This window comes from Terrapene carolina, unplaced genomic scaffold (genome assembly GCF_002925995.2).
Source record: "Terrapene carolina triunguis isolate 2854851 unplaced genomic scaffold, T_m_triunguis-2.0 Scaffold414, whole genome shotgun sequence".
Classification (NCBI taxonomy): Eukaryota; Metazoa; Chordata; order Testudines; family Emydidae; genus Terrapene; species Terrapene triunguis.
In genome coordinates, this window is record NW_020664765.1 from 323,158 (window position 1) to 341,773 (window position 18,616).

General features: G+C 44.7%; 1 protein-coding gene across 1 annotated transcript; it reads right to left on the reverse strand.

The window, feature by feature from the left end:
- Positions 1 to 5,992: 5,992 nt before the first annotated feature.
- Positions 5,993 to 15,465, reverse strand: LOC112101680 (gamma-aminobutyric acid receptor-associated protein-like 1). Its single transcript, XM_024192516.2, has 4 exons — positions 15,106 to 15,465; positions 10,959 to 11,037; positions 9,111 to 9,229; positions 5,993 to 6,716 (listed from the first exon to the last, which is right to left on the reverse strand). Exons 1-4 carry the CDS (start codon positions 15,193 to 15,195, stop codon positions 6,651 to 6,653), a joined length of 354 nt encoding a protein of 117 aa, XP_024048284.1. The 5' UTR covers positions 15,196 to 15,465; the 3' UTR covers positions 5,993 to 6,650.
- Between the last annotated feature and the right edge of the window lie 3,151 nt (positions 15,466 to 18,616).

Sequence of the window (18,616 nt, forward strand, 5' to 3'; positions counted from 1 at the left end):
GGCAGCAGGAGATGGAGGGTATGTCTGAGGGGATCAATCAAGGAAGGCTTCCAGCAGCAGGGAAAAGGACTGCAAGGGGGAATGCACAACGATTTGGTGGATGCCCTGGCAGCCAGGAGACAGGTTGCATGGGGAGATTATGTGCTGTGATGACAGTGGGGAGAATGGGGATGAGGCAAGATCTCTTGTGTACTAAAGGTGGGAAACACAGCCGGGCTAGTGAGGAACTGATCTGCATGCCCTTGCCCCAGTCACATATTACAAGTTACACCTGTGTCAGGTCACAGAGATCCGTCTTCACTGCCTTAGTCTTCACTAAGTCTGGCTCTTGTCCCAAGGAGCCAAGCAATGTCAGAGGAGAGCAGGGGGGAGGGGTGCTCTAGTTGTGGGAAGGCAGGTTGAACATAAGAGGAGGGTATGGGCAGTAGATCAAGGAGGGTAGTATGGCAGCACTTATCTAGGGGAGTAGGCAGGATTTCTCACCATGAGGTAATTGAGAAGCATGGGGACTGCCTGTACAGAAGGGGGCACATTTTCCAGCTTCAGAAAAGTCATTTAGGTTGAGAATGCTTGTCCAGTGGATTGTGGAGGGCTTATGGCAGAAAGGGAAGGTAGGCCAAGTAATTGCTGTATACAATAGCCCAAACCCCTTCGGCTTCTCTGGTTGTAGTAATACATCCATCTCCAGATTAGGGATGCCTATACCTTGGATGGTCATTTACACCCATGCAACGTAGGAAATTAATAGGCAGCAGGTTTAAACCAAACAAAAGGAAGTAGTTCTTCATACAAGGCACAGTCAACCTGTGGAACTCATTGCCAGGGGATGTTGTGAAGGCCAAAACAAAGGGTTCTAAAAAGAACTAGATAAGTTCATGGAGGATAGGTCCAACAATGGCTATTAGCCAAGATGGGCAGGGATGCAACACCCTGCTCTCAGTGTCCCTAGTCTCTGTTTGCCAGAAGCTGGGAGTGGATGATAGGGGATGGATCACTTGATGATTGCCTGTTCTGTTCATTCCCTTTGAAGCACCTGGCATTGACCACTGTTGGAAGACAGGATAGTGGGCTAGATGGACCATTGGTCTGACCAAGTATGGCTGTTCTTATGTGTAAAATGCTACAAAACCAGAATGCTCCACTCATTCACATACACTGGTGGTAGCATTTTTACATCTACTTTGCACAGCTATAAATGACCATCCAAGGTGCAATGGTGGGGAGAGAACCAGGCCCCCTTTCTCCAGGGGTCATTCACCTGGAAATCACCAGTTCTGCAAAACTTAAATGAACTTATTCCCTTAAGTATGCCTGAGTGTTTCCAGGAGCCAGATGTGCTTTGAAACTCCTGGGACAAGCAGTATTGTTAACCTCAAAGAGTTAAAAAGTCATGAGTCAGGTCCGCAAGAAATCATAAGATTGTCTTAATAAACATGAGATTTTTGCCTTCTGGTTTCAGAGCCTTTATAATGTGCAGTCACTTCATATTTTCAAGCTTTTCTTTGAAGTCGTGAGGGCTAGAAACTTACCTTTTTCAGTGAAATCTGCAACTCTTATGAAATAACAGGACTCCACACGCTTTAAGGAAAACATCAAATATCAGGAGACTTGGGATGAAATCACAAGGGTTGGCAACATAAGGAAAGATGCTGCAATCCCATGATCCCTCACACTCACTCATGCTTTACCTGTGTCAGTCCTGCAGGTGTCTCCCCATCAGAGAGAAACCCATCCTAGTTTGTGATTTATCCAGGGAGGAAAGACTATTATAGTCCCACCCCAACCTGAATGCATGGGAGATTTACACCTGATGCACCCTTTCAGGAGTCAGAACCTTTTATTTTTCTCAGTACACAAAATGTGTAATTTTTTTTAAAGTGTATTTAAACTAGAATCCTGTCAGTTTCCTTAACATAGTTGAGAAGCTGCTGTGTTGACAGAATTCCATTCACAATGGGACCAGGTGGGGAGGTAGCAGCCATCAGCCCTGACACAATTTTAATTTCCCCTGGCTCCATGTTGGCCTTTCCCCACTAGCCCAACTCTTTGTCTGTTTGAAATGAAGCATTGACCCCATGAGAAAAGGGTCCCAGGTGCAGATATATGAGACAAGGCAGCTTGTTAATTATCCAACCTCTCTTAACCAGAAGGGTCCTCAGCTTCCTTTGGGTCTTCCTCTCTCCAAACCAATTTCAATAAATCTATTGGCATGACAGGGTAGACAAGTGTTCCCAAAGTTAGTAAGTCCAGTATCTGTGCACAGGATGAGATTTTACATATTTATGAAGCAAATCATGTTTCTCAAAGGTGTCCATTTTGCATTTTTCTTTCTTTCTATCTGTCTGGATACATCTATGCTATGGCCTTGACCAGACTGCACTAATGCAAAGAGAAAGTGGGACAGGGACAGACACACAAACATCACCGACACATGGTTATGTTGCAAATAAGATGCTGTGTGGACCACAACACCCCTTCCCCTTTTCTGTTTTAACCATGTCAGAGGAGAATGTTGCAAACTGTTTAGAAAAATACAGGTGTGCTTGTAGACAAAATGTGGGTCAATAACAACAGCTTTGCCAGTGAATCCAGTTACCACACAGTTCAGAACTGCACTGTTGAGAACATGAGTCCAGCTAACAGAGTCAGCAGAACCTAAGCCTATTTTAATTGTCCCTGAACCTACTGTAGCTTGTCTATGTCCGGAGTCATGATCAAATTCCATTTATAACACAGGATGGAATTGTGTTTTAATCATGATAGGGGACACTAGCATAGCAACCATTGTGTTATAGATGGGGCCTTTGTTTACATTATAGAAGAAGGAGAATTATTTCCAGTCTCAAAAGACATCAGGACAAAGAGTAAAAGCTTAACTTTGGTCTGTGTTTCCACTCTGAAAACAACATAAAATTGGCCCCTTCTTACACAGCAGCCCAGTTGCCTGTGTGTATAAGTCACAGCTGCAGACCTTAGTGACCAAAACAAGTTTTTACTCTATTCCCATTGACCCTGTAGAGTCAGCACAGCTCAGAGGCAAGACCCTGATCCTCAGAGGTATTTAGGTGCCTAATTCCTATTGAAATCATGGGAGTTAGGCACCTAAATACCCCTGAGGATCTGGGGCCAAGAGCCTATTCCTTCCTGTGCATCACCAACCCAATTTTTACTAAGTTCCTATCAGTTATATCTGTGCAAACCCACTGCTGATTGTGGGGATGCACAGGTGTCACCAAGACCCTAGTTTGGCAGGGAGAGTCTGTATTAGTGGTGATGTTCAAAATAGAAACCAGCCCAGTTTCATTTTCAGATCCCAGGCTGAATGTGCAGGGCCAGCAGTTAAAACATAACCTTTTTACTTATGAACTCATAGAATCATAGAAGATTGGGGTTGGAAGAAACCTCAGGAGGTCATCTAGTTCAACCCCCTGCTCAAAGCAGGACCAACCCCAACTAAATCATCCCAGCCCCCCAAGCCAGGCCTTAAAAGCCTCTAACAATGGAGATTCCACCACCTCCCTAGGTAATCCATTCCAGTGCTTCACCACCCTCCACTGAGCATGTTTGATCCAGTTATTGAGTGATAATGAACAAGGAGCCCCACAATCCCATTGCCTTACAACCTTCCATTGGGCCTCCTCCCTTCCTGGTTCACCACTACTCCATACACTTGGCAGACAGGGAAGAAGAGAGGCCCTGGCCTACCACCACTGCAGGTCCATATTTGACTGGCAAGGCAAAGAGTAGGTCCTAGCCCACCACTGTCTCTACCATTCTTTGGGAAGGCTGAAGCCTCCGACTCAGCCTACCACAAATCCCAGTCTGTGGTGTATTTGCAGAGAGCTCCCCTGCTCACTGCTGCTTGATTTGCTTACTACACTTCAAGTAGTAGGGAATGGCCCAGCACATACCACTCTACAAAGTCCTCACACACTGCTTAGGTCCCTTAATGAGTCATAGTTATGCCACAGTGAACAACTAGGTGAGGAGACAGATATAAATACGATTTGTATCATCCAGAGGGGATGGGATACACTCTCTCACACACACACACACACACACACACACACACACACACACACACACACACACACACACACACACACACACACACACACACACACACACACACACACCACGTGAAGGGAACTCTGGTGTGTTATGAGAGGGAAGTAATGAGCAGCTCTGATATATCCTGTCGAATGGGAGGCAGTGCCATTTTCAGTGACAAACAAAAGTATTACAGCCAACTGCATTTAATATCCAGCCCAGAGCAAGCCTCGGATTTTCAAATGTGTCTTTATTGAACGGTTGATTTAGCCCATACAATATGAACTTTATTTTACAAGAACCTGTAGCTGGTTAGAATAACCGACACAGAAAAAAAATGATCATCATTGCCTTTTACAATATTGGACTAGAGCGAAAACAGAGGTAAATGCCACAATCCAGTTAAAATAACCTAAAACTAACCCGAACATAAAACCCCACATGTAACAAATGGCCAGAATTATTCCCACAAACATCACGGTGCTAGGGGGAGGTATGGACACAAAATCAAACACCCCAGGTTGCAGCTGTCTCCCCCTGGGCATGCACGAGCGAGAGCATGCATGAGTGAGAGAGAACACACGTGTAGAGGTAAGTGTGTGAGCAAGCACAAGACTGGGGGGAGAGAAGTGCAATGGCTGCTGCTACCCCCAGCATGCCTTCACCCAAAGGGATTTTCTAACCTTCAGAACATTCAGAGCTTGTGAAATGAAAGGCCAACATGGATTTCCCCCCAAAGGATAAGGAAATCCCCAATAAGCAGAGAGGAGTGGAGGGAAGAGGGCTGAGGGAGAATTATGTCATGACATCCTAGGCAACACCCAAATGATCTATAATGGTATTTTGAGCGCGAGATCATCCCAGGAGGACTATCCCAGGAGGCGTGCAACAGAAAAGCAAACCTGAATTCAGGATGCAAATAGGGAACGCTTACCTATATGTTTCTCCTCTTGTTCCCCTTTCTAAAGCAATGCATCTCTGTCCTCACTGCAGTACATCCTGCCAATGCCCCTCAATCCTGTCCTGCAGCCCGCCCTGCTTTTCCAGTCCTGGGCTTCCCACACCACTCTGCCAATGTCCCTCAATCTTGATCCACAACATGCTCTTCTATTCCTATGCATTTTTGTGGAACAACAGTTAAAAAAGTTGGACAGAGAAATCATAGGACAAAATTCACACGTGTCACCAGAGGTTAGCTGCTTGTCTATTTCTCTGCTCCAGTGAAGTGCTAACCCAGATTTTTCACTCCCCATTGTCACCTCCCCAGGAAAATATAGGGAGTTGGAGTAGAATCATCTTATGAAAATAGAGTGTTTATCAGATGGCCCCCCCTTCATCTGGGGTCCATCTGTTCTTCCCCTCCTCCTTGTCTTCTCCCCACCTCTAGGTCCCTCCCTCCAACCCCCATCAATGGAGGAATGTTTACAGTAATTAAATTCAATTATTTTATTATTACTCAAATTCCAACATAAAGCTTCCCCAAAATTCAACTCCTTCCCTAGCCTCTGATTTAACTGATGACAGTTCTAAGAATATCCGCTGTTTGTGCAACTCAAAAGGCACTGCTTTTGCCTCACAGCTTAAGTCCTGCATGGAATGGGATCTCTCGGTACCTTTATAAGGACAACACTGGCTCAGGAAAAAAATACATATATCTAAAGTATCTGTCCTGATGATGTTCAAACTACCCTTCCCCCAGGTAAATACCACTACTTGGCCACAGTGGGGCAGTATTGCCCAACACCAGGAACCCAGGTCAGAATGTGTGCAGGGCCATGAAATACTTTGCTCTTAAAGGGCATGCAAGATCTATAAATGAGACATGGAGGGGAAGACTAAATCCAAAGGGTTTATGTACCAGGTGGGCTGCAGTGGAAGGGGCAGAAGAAGTTGTTTTCAACATGTTTGGTCCAGCACCTGAATGAAGTTTAAAAAAAAAAAAAAAAAAAAAAAAAACTCATCTTCCTCATCTCAGCCTGGGTAATTCCCAACCCCTGGTGAAGGAAAGGTTAACAGAGAAGTAGGGGAACTATTCGTGGGCACCAACTAGAATGAGGATGCCCAGCATAGGGACTTCACATGGGCACACAGAGCACCAAAGCACATGGCACACTTGAATGCCCATGCTAGATGGTGAAGGTAAGCATGAGAGGGACAGTACAGTATACTCACTCCCACATCCAGAGAATGTGCACACACCTTACTGTCACCCAGCAACCCTTCCCTACCTCCCCCACTGCTACCTGGAAGGTGTGCGAGTCTGGCTTGCTTACCAAGGCCCTGTTACTAGCTAACAGAATTCCCACACATGGCAGGGGGCAGAATGCTACAAGGGAAACCTCCCAGTCACACAGCTCAGAACCTTCTGTCAGCCAGTCAGATCACTCAATCGAGCCACGTCTCCTCCCTCCTCCCCCCACCCCGCTGTAAAAGTAACAATAATAGTAATAATAATAATCAGATGTGTGAAAATGATGGCATTGTGTATGTAGTTCTTTTCCAGTTCTCTCGCCTCAATCTTCCTCCTCTCCGACGTGGATCCCCCCTCCCCCCCACCATTCCTGTCAGTCCGTTATGCCTGTGCGCCCGGAGACCAGCGCTCACTTGCCGTAGACACTCTCATCGCTGTAGGCCACATAGAGAAAATAGTCCTCCTCATGGTTATCCTGGGAGTGGGAGGGGAGAAAGGAAGAGAGGGTGAGACACACTCACCATCTGGGAACATCCCCAACCAGGGTCCATTGTAACAGCAAAAGGAAAGAGCATTTCTTTGTCACGGTCTCTCTCTCTCTCCCCCAGGGCCTTATTTCCTTCCTCCACAGAGCACCCTGGACATGGCTGAGTACAGAACAGCAAGGTTTCTTTGTGGATGTTTCTGGTCCACACAGAGAAATGGTTTTGCCCCAAATGCTTGTGAAATAATAGAAATGGATCCTTCCATTTGCATGCCATTGAGAGGTTGTGGGATGGGAGTTGGAAGAATGTGGCACTAGAGCTACACTGGAAAAGAAACAAAACAAACCAAACCCCGCAGCAGTAAGCCTCAGAATCAACTGATTCAGGGTCGCAGGGCTTGTGCTCCAGGGCTAAAAATAGCAGAGTAGGCATTCCCGCTCTGGCTGGACTCTGAGATCTACTCCCTGTCAGCAGGTTTCGGAGCCCGGGCTCCAGCCTGAGCCCAAATGTCTACACTGCAAATGTATAGCCCCGCAGCCTGAGCCCCATGGGCCCGAGTCAGTTGACCCATGCTCCAAGACTCGCTACTGCACTTTTTTTTTTTTTTAATTGGCGTGTAGATGTATCCTCAGTTAGCAGCCTGGCCCTAGGTTTCAGGGTCCTGATCCTGAGAACTGCTAGGGTAGGAGACAAGCCAATGAGAGTTGCAAGTCATGAAACGGCATTCAGCATCAGGCCCTTAGGTTGTGAAAAGAAAGCTGAGAGGTGTTAAATACATAGTACCCCAGCAATTTACAAACACTGAAAGTCACTACTGTTCAGAACACAAGGTGCATAAGCAATTGTTCTCCATGTCCTCTGATGGTAGGACAAGAAGTAATGGGCTAAGTCTGCAGACAGGGAGATTTCGGTTAGATATTAGGAAAACTTTCTAACTATCAGGGTAGTTAAGCTCTGAAATAGGCTTCCAAGAGAGGCTGTGGAATCCCCATCATTGGAGGGTTTTAAGAACAGGTTGGACAAACACCTGTCAGGGATGTTCTAGATTTACTTTGCCCTTCCTCAGCGCAAGGGGCCGGATTTAGAATCATAGAAATGCAAGGCTGGAAGAGACCTTGAGAGCTCATCTATTAACCCCATTTTACAGATAGGAAAGCTGAGGCACAGCGAGATTAAGGGATCAGCCTAAATTCACACATAAAGCCTGCAGCTAAGCCAGGGATAGACCCCAGATCTCTCCAGCCTCAATGCTCAGCTCTAATCACTAGACCTATCTTCTTCTTAGGTGTCTAGTTTGAAAATGAGCCTTGGTGTCTTTATCTTCTATCACCTTCATTAAAAAAAAAAAATCCATCCAGGGTTACTGATGGATAATGATTGTACTCAGGACAGTCTGAGGAAGCCCTTTTAAAAATGCCATTATTACAGTGAAAGGAAGATTTAGGAGATTCTCCTGCTTTTGATGGAGTCACCCCATCTCAGAAAGCTGTAAAGCAGCCCCGCCAGAGATAATGTTCCTTGGGGTCATAAAAGTTTTTCCAAAGGGCAAGTTATTTGCATCTAGAATGGACCAGGTGGCACCAATTATCAGGTGTTCTCAAAAAGTGATCACTGGAAGATGATCCTCAGACTCCCTATGAGGTCTTCATATACAGATTTCAGATTACACATGCTGGTCCCTGCAGTGTACTATCAAACTCAGTGTATTTTTCAGCATATGCACTTATTATGTTTGTTTGCCCACTGGTGTGGTTCCTCTTCCTGGCTAAGAGAAAATGTCTTTGTTTAAACAAGAAAGCAAATGAATAGGTTCTCCAGTCACTCATCTGAGCTATGAACAAAGACACCCGCTGGGAAATGGGGCTTAGCGCAGGCAAAAGCCAAATGTTTGTGTGGTAGCCTTATTAAATTGTTAGCAGCACATCACTGAGTAGAACAGGGGAGGCCTAACTCCCAGTCCTGTGCTTTAATCACTAGACCAACATTTCCTTCCAGGATCTGTCTTGGAAGGAATGGGAGGGAGACTGCATTGTAACACAAAAATGTGGACCTGCCGGGACTCTCTGTGACTCCTAATCTAACACCCTTACATTAGCAAAGGAAAATAAATTAAGCATTAAATTAATTATTAAAATTCCTGTTTCCTCTGCCAAATTCCCCATGCCCCTTGGTCTAACCATAGAATGCAACATTCCAAAGAGGGCTGATGGAATTCAAGCTACAGTGGAGAGTTCCATTCAAGGAGGAGCTAATGTCAAGTAGGAATCATCAGGCGTGCAGTGCTTAGCTCTACTGAGTGAGGAGTTCTCATATGTAAAATTATTCTAGGGTATGAGTTGTTCAAGCCACTACTGCAATATAACAAGGAGATGGGCTGGGCTTACCTCATACAGCTGACCCATAGTAGCACTGGTGGGAGGGATGGTGTTATTGACAAAGAAGAATAGGGCATCCTCCGGCCTCAAGTGGATCCGCTTTCGGATTAAGAAGTAGAACTGGCCAACTGAAGAGGGACAGGAAGGGAAGGGAAACAGTGGAGGATGGAACGTGACTGATACAGAGATCACAGAGCAAAAGTCAAGAGAATGCTTGATACACACAAACTTCTGCAAATGCAACTGGACATTGATTTGTGTATCTCCTGCTTTTCTGGCCCTAAACCCCAGTTCTATCAGCTACCCTCAATGCTGCCCTGCAGCCTTTGCTATTCTAGTCCTGCACCCCTCAGTCCTGTCCCACGACCCTCCTGCTATTCCAGTCCCAGACATCTCTTAAGATGAGGTGATCACACAAGAAGAAACCCTAAAAAATGATATGGTATTAACAAGAATGACAAGTTCATTCTAGAGATTGGCCCTCCAATGCAAAGTTCAGATCTACACCTGAACTTTCCCAAAGTTCATGGTCATTTGAGTTTGGGATTTTGGTTCAACCTTTTAAAGACACAAAGGTCTGAAATAAAATCTGGATCCAGGCTGAAACTCTGACCCTCCCCGCCAAAATACAAATGCATTGGGACCTGGGATTTGATTTTGGGCTAAGTCACTCTCAGTTTCACTGTAAGAAGAGATCACAAGTGTTATGTAAAGACTAGGAAAAAATGGGCAATGCAGGAAAGAAAACAGGAACTTAAGGGTCACCACCTACCACCCAGTCCAATGTCCCATCACCTGCCTACCAGAGCTGGCCAATGTCCTGATTATACCAGTATCTCATTTTCTACCATATTGATTCAGACCACTGGACACTCTAGTCCCATATCGAGTCTCTCTGACAGCACCTTCACTTCATTCTAGCATGCAGTGCTTTAGTGAAGGGAGACACAAGGATTTCTAACCAGCATATGATCATCTGACACTTTAAATCCTGAAGCTTGTAGGCCCTTGTAAATTTTACTTTAGCGATTGTCACTGCAGATGCTATTCTCATAAAACACACTCTATTCTCATTCATAAAACACACTCTATCCTCACTAAGTATTCGCCTGAACCCTATTCCATGGGAAAGAGTTATGCAGTTAATTATATACTACAGGAAAAATGTATTTCCTTTAATTAATTTATAAATGTTTCCTTTGTTCATATGCCAAAATAAAATCAGACTTAATCATACAGTGACAAACCCAGGGCCATTTGGAAGTGGAACTTCATGACTGTCACTGCGCTATATACTATGGCCACTTAGAATTTCATGATGGGAGTATTTAGTGAATTCACATCCTCCTGCTCCAAAGATGTAGACTCTAACCACTTGAGCTAAAGGGGAATGGCCACTGGCTATTAGCTGTATTGAGGGCTATGATACACAGCTAAATCATTCTCATTATAATAAAAGGCAGTGGTGACACACACACACACAGTACCTAGGTCATTAGAATACAGTGTAATAGACAGAGCCATTCATCAAAAGAGCTCAAAGTACTTTACAAACACTAATTAAGCTCCACAATCCCCCTTGTGAGATAGATTTGTGCAATAAGTACAGAGAGGAAATTAAGTTAAAGAGAGGTTAAGTAGCTTGTCCAAGGTCATATGGCAAGTCCACAGCAGAATTGAAACTAGAATCCAGGAGTCCTTATTCCTAGTTTCCTAGTGCCAACCACTATACACACCGCCGACTTGGGTTTCCCATCCTCCCAGCAAAGCACATTCTCATTATGATGAAATAAGTGCAAAGAATTCCTGGTTATTTCCTCACTGGAATGCAGAAAGAAATGGGGCAGGGTTTGTTACCTGTGAGGTCAGAAGGCACAAGGTACTTCCTCTTGTCCAGGTCAGGTACTCTTGCTTTGGGTGCCTTCTCCACAATAACCTGGAGAGGGAGAAATAGGACATGAGAATCACCAAAGAGAGCGGACCAAAAAGTATCACTGGGAAAATAAGTGGTCCCTTTAGAGCAGCGTTTCTCAAACTGGGGTCACTGCTTGTGTAGGGAAAGCCCCTGGCAGGCCGGGCTGGTTTGTTTACCTGTCCCGGCCACAGGTCCGGCCGATTGCAGCTCCCACTGGCCGCGGTTCACTGCTGCAGGCCAATGGGAGCTGCTGGAAGTGGCGCGGGCCGAGGGACTTACTGGCCGCTGCTTCCAGCGGCCCCCATTGGCCTGCAGCGGTGAACCGTGGCCAGTGGGAGCCACGATCGGTCGGACCTGCGGATGGGGCAGGTAAACAAACCAGCCCGGCCTGCCAGGGGCTTTCCCTACACAAGCGGCGACCTCAGTTTGAGAAACACTGCTTTAGAGAGATGGTTCTTACAGGCCCATGGAAATTCTCTCAAGCTCTGCTGGGGGACCAACACTCAAAAAGCCAGGGGGCTGCAGAACAGGATTGAGTGGCAGTGGCAGAGCTGTGTAGGGAGCTCAGGACTGGAATAGTAAGTGTCAAAGAGTAAAGTAGAGAAGGGAGGAACAGTTGCAAGGTTAGACCACAGGAACTGCAAAATCAGATCAGACTAATGGTCCAAGTAGTTCCGTATCTGGCCTCCAACAGTAGCCATTATCACATGCTTCAGAGAAAAGCACAAGAAATCCCATAACAGAATAGCCAGCCCACACAGGAAATTTCTTCCTAATCCCAATTTTATATATATATATATATATATATATATATATATATATATATCGAACATGGTTTACATTCCTTAAAATTATTTTATCTGATCTAATGTAACTGTGGATGTTCTAATTATCCACATAAATGTCTAAACCACTTTTTAAATCCTACTAAGCTCTTGGCCATCATAATATTTTGTGGAAATGAGTTCCACAGGCTAATTACCTGTATATGTTGCGTAAAAGAATACAAGAGTAGCAGACATAAAGTCAAATAGACAAAGAGGTCCAGAACTATGGAAGCAATATTTACAGGTACAACTGGACAAATATTTAACCCCAAATCAACAAGTACTCAAATAGTAGAGAGAGATGTGGTGGTTTGAGCAGCTTCCATGAAAACTTAACGTTCCATTTGAAATTTTTTGCTGAACCCGGGAAGCCATTCAAAAGTTGGATAGAAATTTCCCTGGCACTAACTGATTTCTCTGGAGAAACATGGAGGCAAGTAATTTCATTTTTTATTTTGAGCATGACTAGTAGAGATTGGTCACATCTTGAAACTATGTGGCCTATCATTCACCCAACACCATCTAGACTCATTTTTTAGAATGAGAGGCGGAATTTTCTGTGCTTGCCCATAGCAAGTCAGGGCAAGAAAAAACTAGGCCCAAATTTTCAAAAATGGTGTCTATTTTTGAGTACCCAACGTGAAACACCTGCAGCCTGATTTGCCGAGGTGCTAAACTCTCACAGCTCCAGCTGACATCAATGGGAGTTGCAGATCCCCAGGAGCTCTGAACAAAATCCAGCCTGACACACACTTAATGTTGGTACATGAAATCACAGGCTGGTTTTCAAAATGTGGGTCCTAGCATCTCTGTAAGTTTGGAGACTTGACTCTCCCAAGATACTGCATATGTGTGTGGTGAGTGGGATGCGTTTGTGGGTTTGGGATAGCTGTGTGTGTGTGTGTGGTGTATTCAGCATGTGAAGAATGGTGGTTTAGCAGTCGATCACCTAAACCACTTGGCCACCTCGTGGTGTTGCTGGATGTAACGGTGTAGTGTGTGTTTGGGGTGAGGGGAGAGTTGGGGGGGGGGGAGGGAAAGACTAAAGGAGTGAATGACTGTGGGGTTAGGGTTGGACTTTTCCTTCTTCCCTCCAATTTCCCAAGGCACTGACAAGGAGAACCTTGTGAAAGCAGCAGTGAGATCACCTTCTTGGTATAAGAGGGTGAATCCCAGCATGATTTTTATCTTGATGGGGAAGAAAGGAGAGGTCACAAGAAGTGTGGGACTTGGGAGGAAGAAAGGATGGTACTGGGATTACTAAATCCGAGGAAGTGTTGAGATCCAATAGAGTTTAACAGAGACTACAATTTACAAGGAGATAGGAATGAAATGGGGATGTTTGGTTGATTGGCTTCAACAGCTATTCAATTTGTCTGGATAATAAATTTACCAGGTGTCCATTCTCACGGACCTGAAACCTTCACAAAATAGCCATACTCCATCCAAACTGTCCCTGGAACTTTATCTCCACCCCTCACCCTCAGCTGTGATTCTGATCCCAAACGTTTGACAATCTGTCTGCAAAAAGATGGAGAGACATTTGGTAAAGGAAAAACCAAAGGGCAAATGCACTGCAGATTATCTCCTGATTGTCACTGAGTGGTGTTTGCTGTAGTGTGGGAGGGTACAATACGCTTGTCTCAGCTAAAATGCTTAGATGTACTGGGTGCACTGCAGAGTTAGCAGCTGAAGGGACATCATCATCAGGGATCCAGCTGTCAGGAAAGGCAGACACAGAAATGATTCAAAGAAGCTTGCCCGGTGCCTTCAGTTATCCACTACACAGCTCTGTCAATGATTTTGAGAAAGGTATTTTCCACTGTGGCCAGATGGGATTTCCTCCTGCTGTTCCAGTCCTAGATCTCTGCACACAGAGTTTTTCCTTCAGTTTACCCTAACCTGCAGCATACCTTGCTATTTTAGTCCTGGCCTCCCCCCACAGATCAACCAGTGCATCTCAATCCTGACCTGCCTCACCTCTTGCTATTCCTGTTCTGGCCCCCACATAGCTCTTGCAGTACTTATCCATCATTACCCACAACACAACCTGCTACACTAGTCCTCAGACTCCAGCACAGACCCTGACCTCACTCTTGACCTGTGGCACCCTCTATTATCCCAGGCCTAAGGCTCTGCACCTCATTCCTGACTAGCAACAACACCCACCTACTACTCCACATACACCTCTGCCACTGCACTACCTCAATTCTGACTGGCATAAACTCTTGCAAGTCCAATCATGGGGCCTCTCCTAAGGAATAAAATGGTGCTGAATTGCAGCAAAATGTATGGCAAGGTTTTTCTTTCGCCTTGCGTCCATAGGGGATTCTAGACTATTTTGGAAGGTAGCCCCTGAAAGCTAAATCTGGGACAGACATCTCCAATGGGGATGGAAAGAAAGAACATTTTGAAAATATTTAATAAAAGGGACCGCAGAAATGTAATGAGTTTAGTCCACCATTTCCCTTCCTTAATTATTATCATAAAGACAGAAGTTTTCCATAAGCATTCCAAAGGGACTTCAGGATGAGGAAGCACAGCTAGGCTGGAAGAAAATGACCTTGTTTTCGATGTGATTTTTTTTTCCACGAAGAGATTAAATGAGAGGTCAAATGACTGAGTGGTTGCTATCAATCTTCTCTTGTATGCAAGGACAAGAACAGAGCAAGGTTGTATTGAAAAAAACAGGCCAAAAGAAAATAAAACAAAAAATAAAATGAAAGAAAGATTTCTAATGACATCATACAGGCCCTCCAGTTTTCCATGAAGGTTATATGATTAACTCACATATTGTTTTCCACCATTTTTGTAAATAAAATGGTTAACTTCCCTCCCCACCTTGCAACAACATGCACACAGACTGTCATAAAAAAAGATTAGCAGCGTTTTCCCCTGCTAAATTGCTGCAGATCATGGAGGGAAGGGGCCAGAGAGATACACCCCATCACTTATTTACATATCAAATCAAATGGTATTTTTCTTGGTATATAACAATATAATAAATAGATACAGGTATATAAACACCAATCAGATCAGCAAATAAACAGTAGATTTCAAGCAGATCAGGACATTAAAATATACTAATAACAATCCCAAATCCTCTTCCCCACCCCTCCGCCTTTAAAAAAATAAACCACAGAACATTTGATAAAACCAAGGCCACACAAATTATTTGTAAAATATAATCAGCACTGCAAGGCAAGCCCAGGGGGCAGCAATCAGTACACTATACGAAGACACAATGATATATTCCACTCACAGGGACCCTGTCTGGATATTTCTTTCTGATTTTCTCCCCTTCTTTTTTTCTGTATTCAAAAGGATGATCTTCTTTGTACTGGAATTTCATGTTGTTGATCTTTTTTTGGTGTCTCAAGTTTCCCCTTTTGATGCTGCTGTTTCTTATTATAAAATATATTTGTATGTATGTAAGGTGTCTTCCAAAGCCCCTGATATCAGAGATAGTGGTTCACAGCAAATTCTGAAGAGAGCTGAGGTTCTTCGGTGCTGCTCTGAATTCTCCTTATGTCAGTTTCCCAGGCTGCAGAGATACAGCTGATCATGGAATACAAACAACGATGTAGCAAATTGGGCATTGTGATGTCACAGGGAGAAGCTTCCATCATTCTAGGCAGCACCATCTCACCTGTAGAATAGGGAGGAGAGACTGCACGTTAATTAAATCGTATTTGCACACGGCTGTTAATGAAACACATGAAGATATACCTGGAAATACGTGGTTATCATCCGTCATTGCATCACTGAAGATACGGCCTTTCAAACTCTTTCAAGTATATTTTAAGAATTTGTCCTCCCCCCTTGCTCTGTGTCCTATGGCTTGATCTACACGTTACTGCTACAAACGGGCTTCAGGGCTAAACCACTTCGGGTACAAGGGGAGGATCATGTGTTGCAAAACAAAACAACAATAATAAAAACAGAAACAAATTCTGTTTCTTTACAGTCTACCGGATGCCTGCCAGCATTTCTAAGCCATTAACAGGGGCATTTGGGACGGTAACTGGGAGCAGAGTAGGGGAGCAGATCGTCAAATGGGAAATATTTGAGTGAAAAATCTAGACTGTTCTGTCCTACTCTGTCTACGCAGGTCTTTATTCCTCCCCCAAAGTGGGACAGTTTCCCAGGCCTCTCTCTCTGTTTTTGGGATGCGATCTTCTGTGTTTGTGTCTGTTTCCCATCTTTGAGTGTCTGCTGATTAAAGCAAAACAAAGGGCTCACCATGACGCATGGGGCTACAAATAATGGTGGCGGAGCGGGCTACATAGAAGCGTGATCTGCTCGCAGAGAGGCGGTGGTGTCATTTGTTCTGAACGGAGCATGACTAATGAATGCAGGCTCGTGTGTCCATAATAACCTTTAATTTCGTAATACTGGGCTGTTTCGTCCCCTCCCCCAATGCCGCCAAGAGGCTGCGGCTCTTGTGGGAGAGATCTCGTGATTTGGGTGAGTCACACACCTGCAAATCCACCATCACCGCCTCTGTCAACAGAGCAGGAGAAGGGAAACAGGCAGACAGCCCGCCCTGCGCAGTGTCCGTGGAAAGAGACGGGAAGGGGAATCTGTTAGCGGTTTGAGCTGGGCTGCTGTGGAAAGGGGCTGCCACCCTCCAAGTTGTGTCCCCCACATCCATCAGGGAATTCTTAGACCAAAACACTTGGCATTGGAGGAAAAATATGAGCTTTAAAGTGAAGCTTGATGCTTCCTCCATTGGTGCTGGGGGAAGGGACCAACCCGAAAAATGAGTGGAGGATATTTTCAGAAATAAAAGTGCCATATTAGGTTTGTTCTCATTCATGGGATCCATAATTTATTAGTGTTTGGACAACTAGCAGTCCTTTATGACAACATTTCTCAATCCAGAAAGTCCTCCATATTTTTGAACAAATTATTAATCTGAAAATTTGTACTAGAAAGAGTTGGCTATGTTACCTTGAGGACAGAGCGCTTAACTGTGGCTAAGGAGACCTGGGATATGGTCCCAGTTTTACCACTAGCCTGTGTGGCCTTAGACAAGTAGTTTTACCTCCCTGTTCCTCAGTTTCACTATCTGTAAAATGGGGACCATACTGATCTCCTTGGTAAAGCGCTTTGAGATCTGATGAATAGCACTAGGTAAGAGTCATGTATTACTACTTTTCACTGTTCCTTATTCAGTATTTGTCATTCATTCATGTTTAAAATAGTTCAGTCATCCAATTAGGGTGCAGAAACTGTGCAACCAATTCGGTGACCTGCTAAACAACAGAAATGGCAAATAGTTGAAGTGAACAGTTTGTAAACAAGCTATAGGCTGGCCATTATTCATCCAAGTTATTCAGCGGACACTTATAAACAACAAAGACATTCCAAGGAAATCAGTATCAGTTCACAAGCCAGTTACTAACCAAGAGAATCTCTTAATGCAGGGGTGGCTAACCTGAGCCTGAGAAGGAGCCAGAATTTACCAATGTACATTGCCAAAAAGCCATAGTAATACGTCAACACCCCCCCATCAGCTCTCCACACCCCCAGCTCCCAGCGCCTCCTGCCCACCAGCAGCCCTGTCAATCAGCGCCACCCCTTCCTTCCCTACACCTGCCGATTAGCTGTTTCATGGCATGCAGGAGGCTCGGAGGGGGAGGAGCGAGGACATAGCAGGCTCAGGGGACGGGGCAGAAAGGGTGGAGTGGGGGCAGGGCCTGTAGCAGAATCAGGGGTTGAACAGTGAGCACCCCTCAGCACATTGGAAAGTTGGTACCTGTAGCTCCAGCCCCAAGGTCGGTGTCTATACTAGGAACCTCATATTAACTTCCGAAGAGCCTCATGTGGCTCCGGAGCCACAGGTTGGCCACCCCGTCTTAATGAATGGGTCAGCCAGCTCAAATCAGTAAATATATATCAGTTTTGTAAAATTATTGCAAAAATGGATCAGCACATGCACAAATTCTACTTGCTTACCCAATGCCATCCAGTGATGTTTTATTTGCCTATCAAAATGTATTCATCCATTAAATTTAAGAACATAAGAACGGCCATACTGGGTCAGACCAATGGTCCATCTAGCCCAGTATCCTGTCTTCTGACAGTGGCCAGTGTGATATTGCACCCCATAATGCTTTATGAGTTTATTTATGCTTATGAATGTATATATAACATAACTGGAATATGTTTTATGCCACATATGCCAGGTAACATATCTCTGTAAAGGTTATGATCTACTGAATATATTCATCCTATTTGTATGCATGTATCAATTTTGTATTCGAAGTTATGAATATTGGCTATGTACTTGTTTAATTTAAGTCGCCTTGGTGAAGCAGTTGGTCAGCTTCCTGAGAAAAGACTATTCTCAGTAAGTGCCTAATCAAGAAACTCTTAAGCCAACAATGAACTTGGAGATGCCAATCCACATCTGAGCTTTCCCAGGAATGTGGCCTGGCTGGTAAGGAACTCAGTCATGCATCGACATGTGACTTGCTCATATGACTCCAAAACTCTATCTTGGAGCTGAATTCTGGATAGGAGAGAGGAAGGGGTCTCCACCCACAAGAGAAAGTCTATTTAAGCCTTTGAGACACCCCTCCATTTTGTCTTCAGCTGGCTCAAGAGATAGCCTCTCCACCCCCCAAGGACACCTGAAAGAAACTGGAACAAAGAACAGTAACCACAGGGGTGTGAGTAATTGCTGGGCCCAGACTAGGAGGAGACTAGTCTGTAAAATAAGCTTACTGTAACATCTCTGAGGGTGAGATTTCATCTGTAATCGCTTT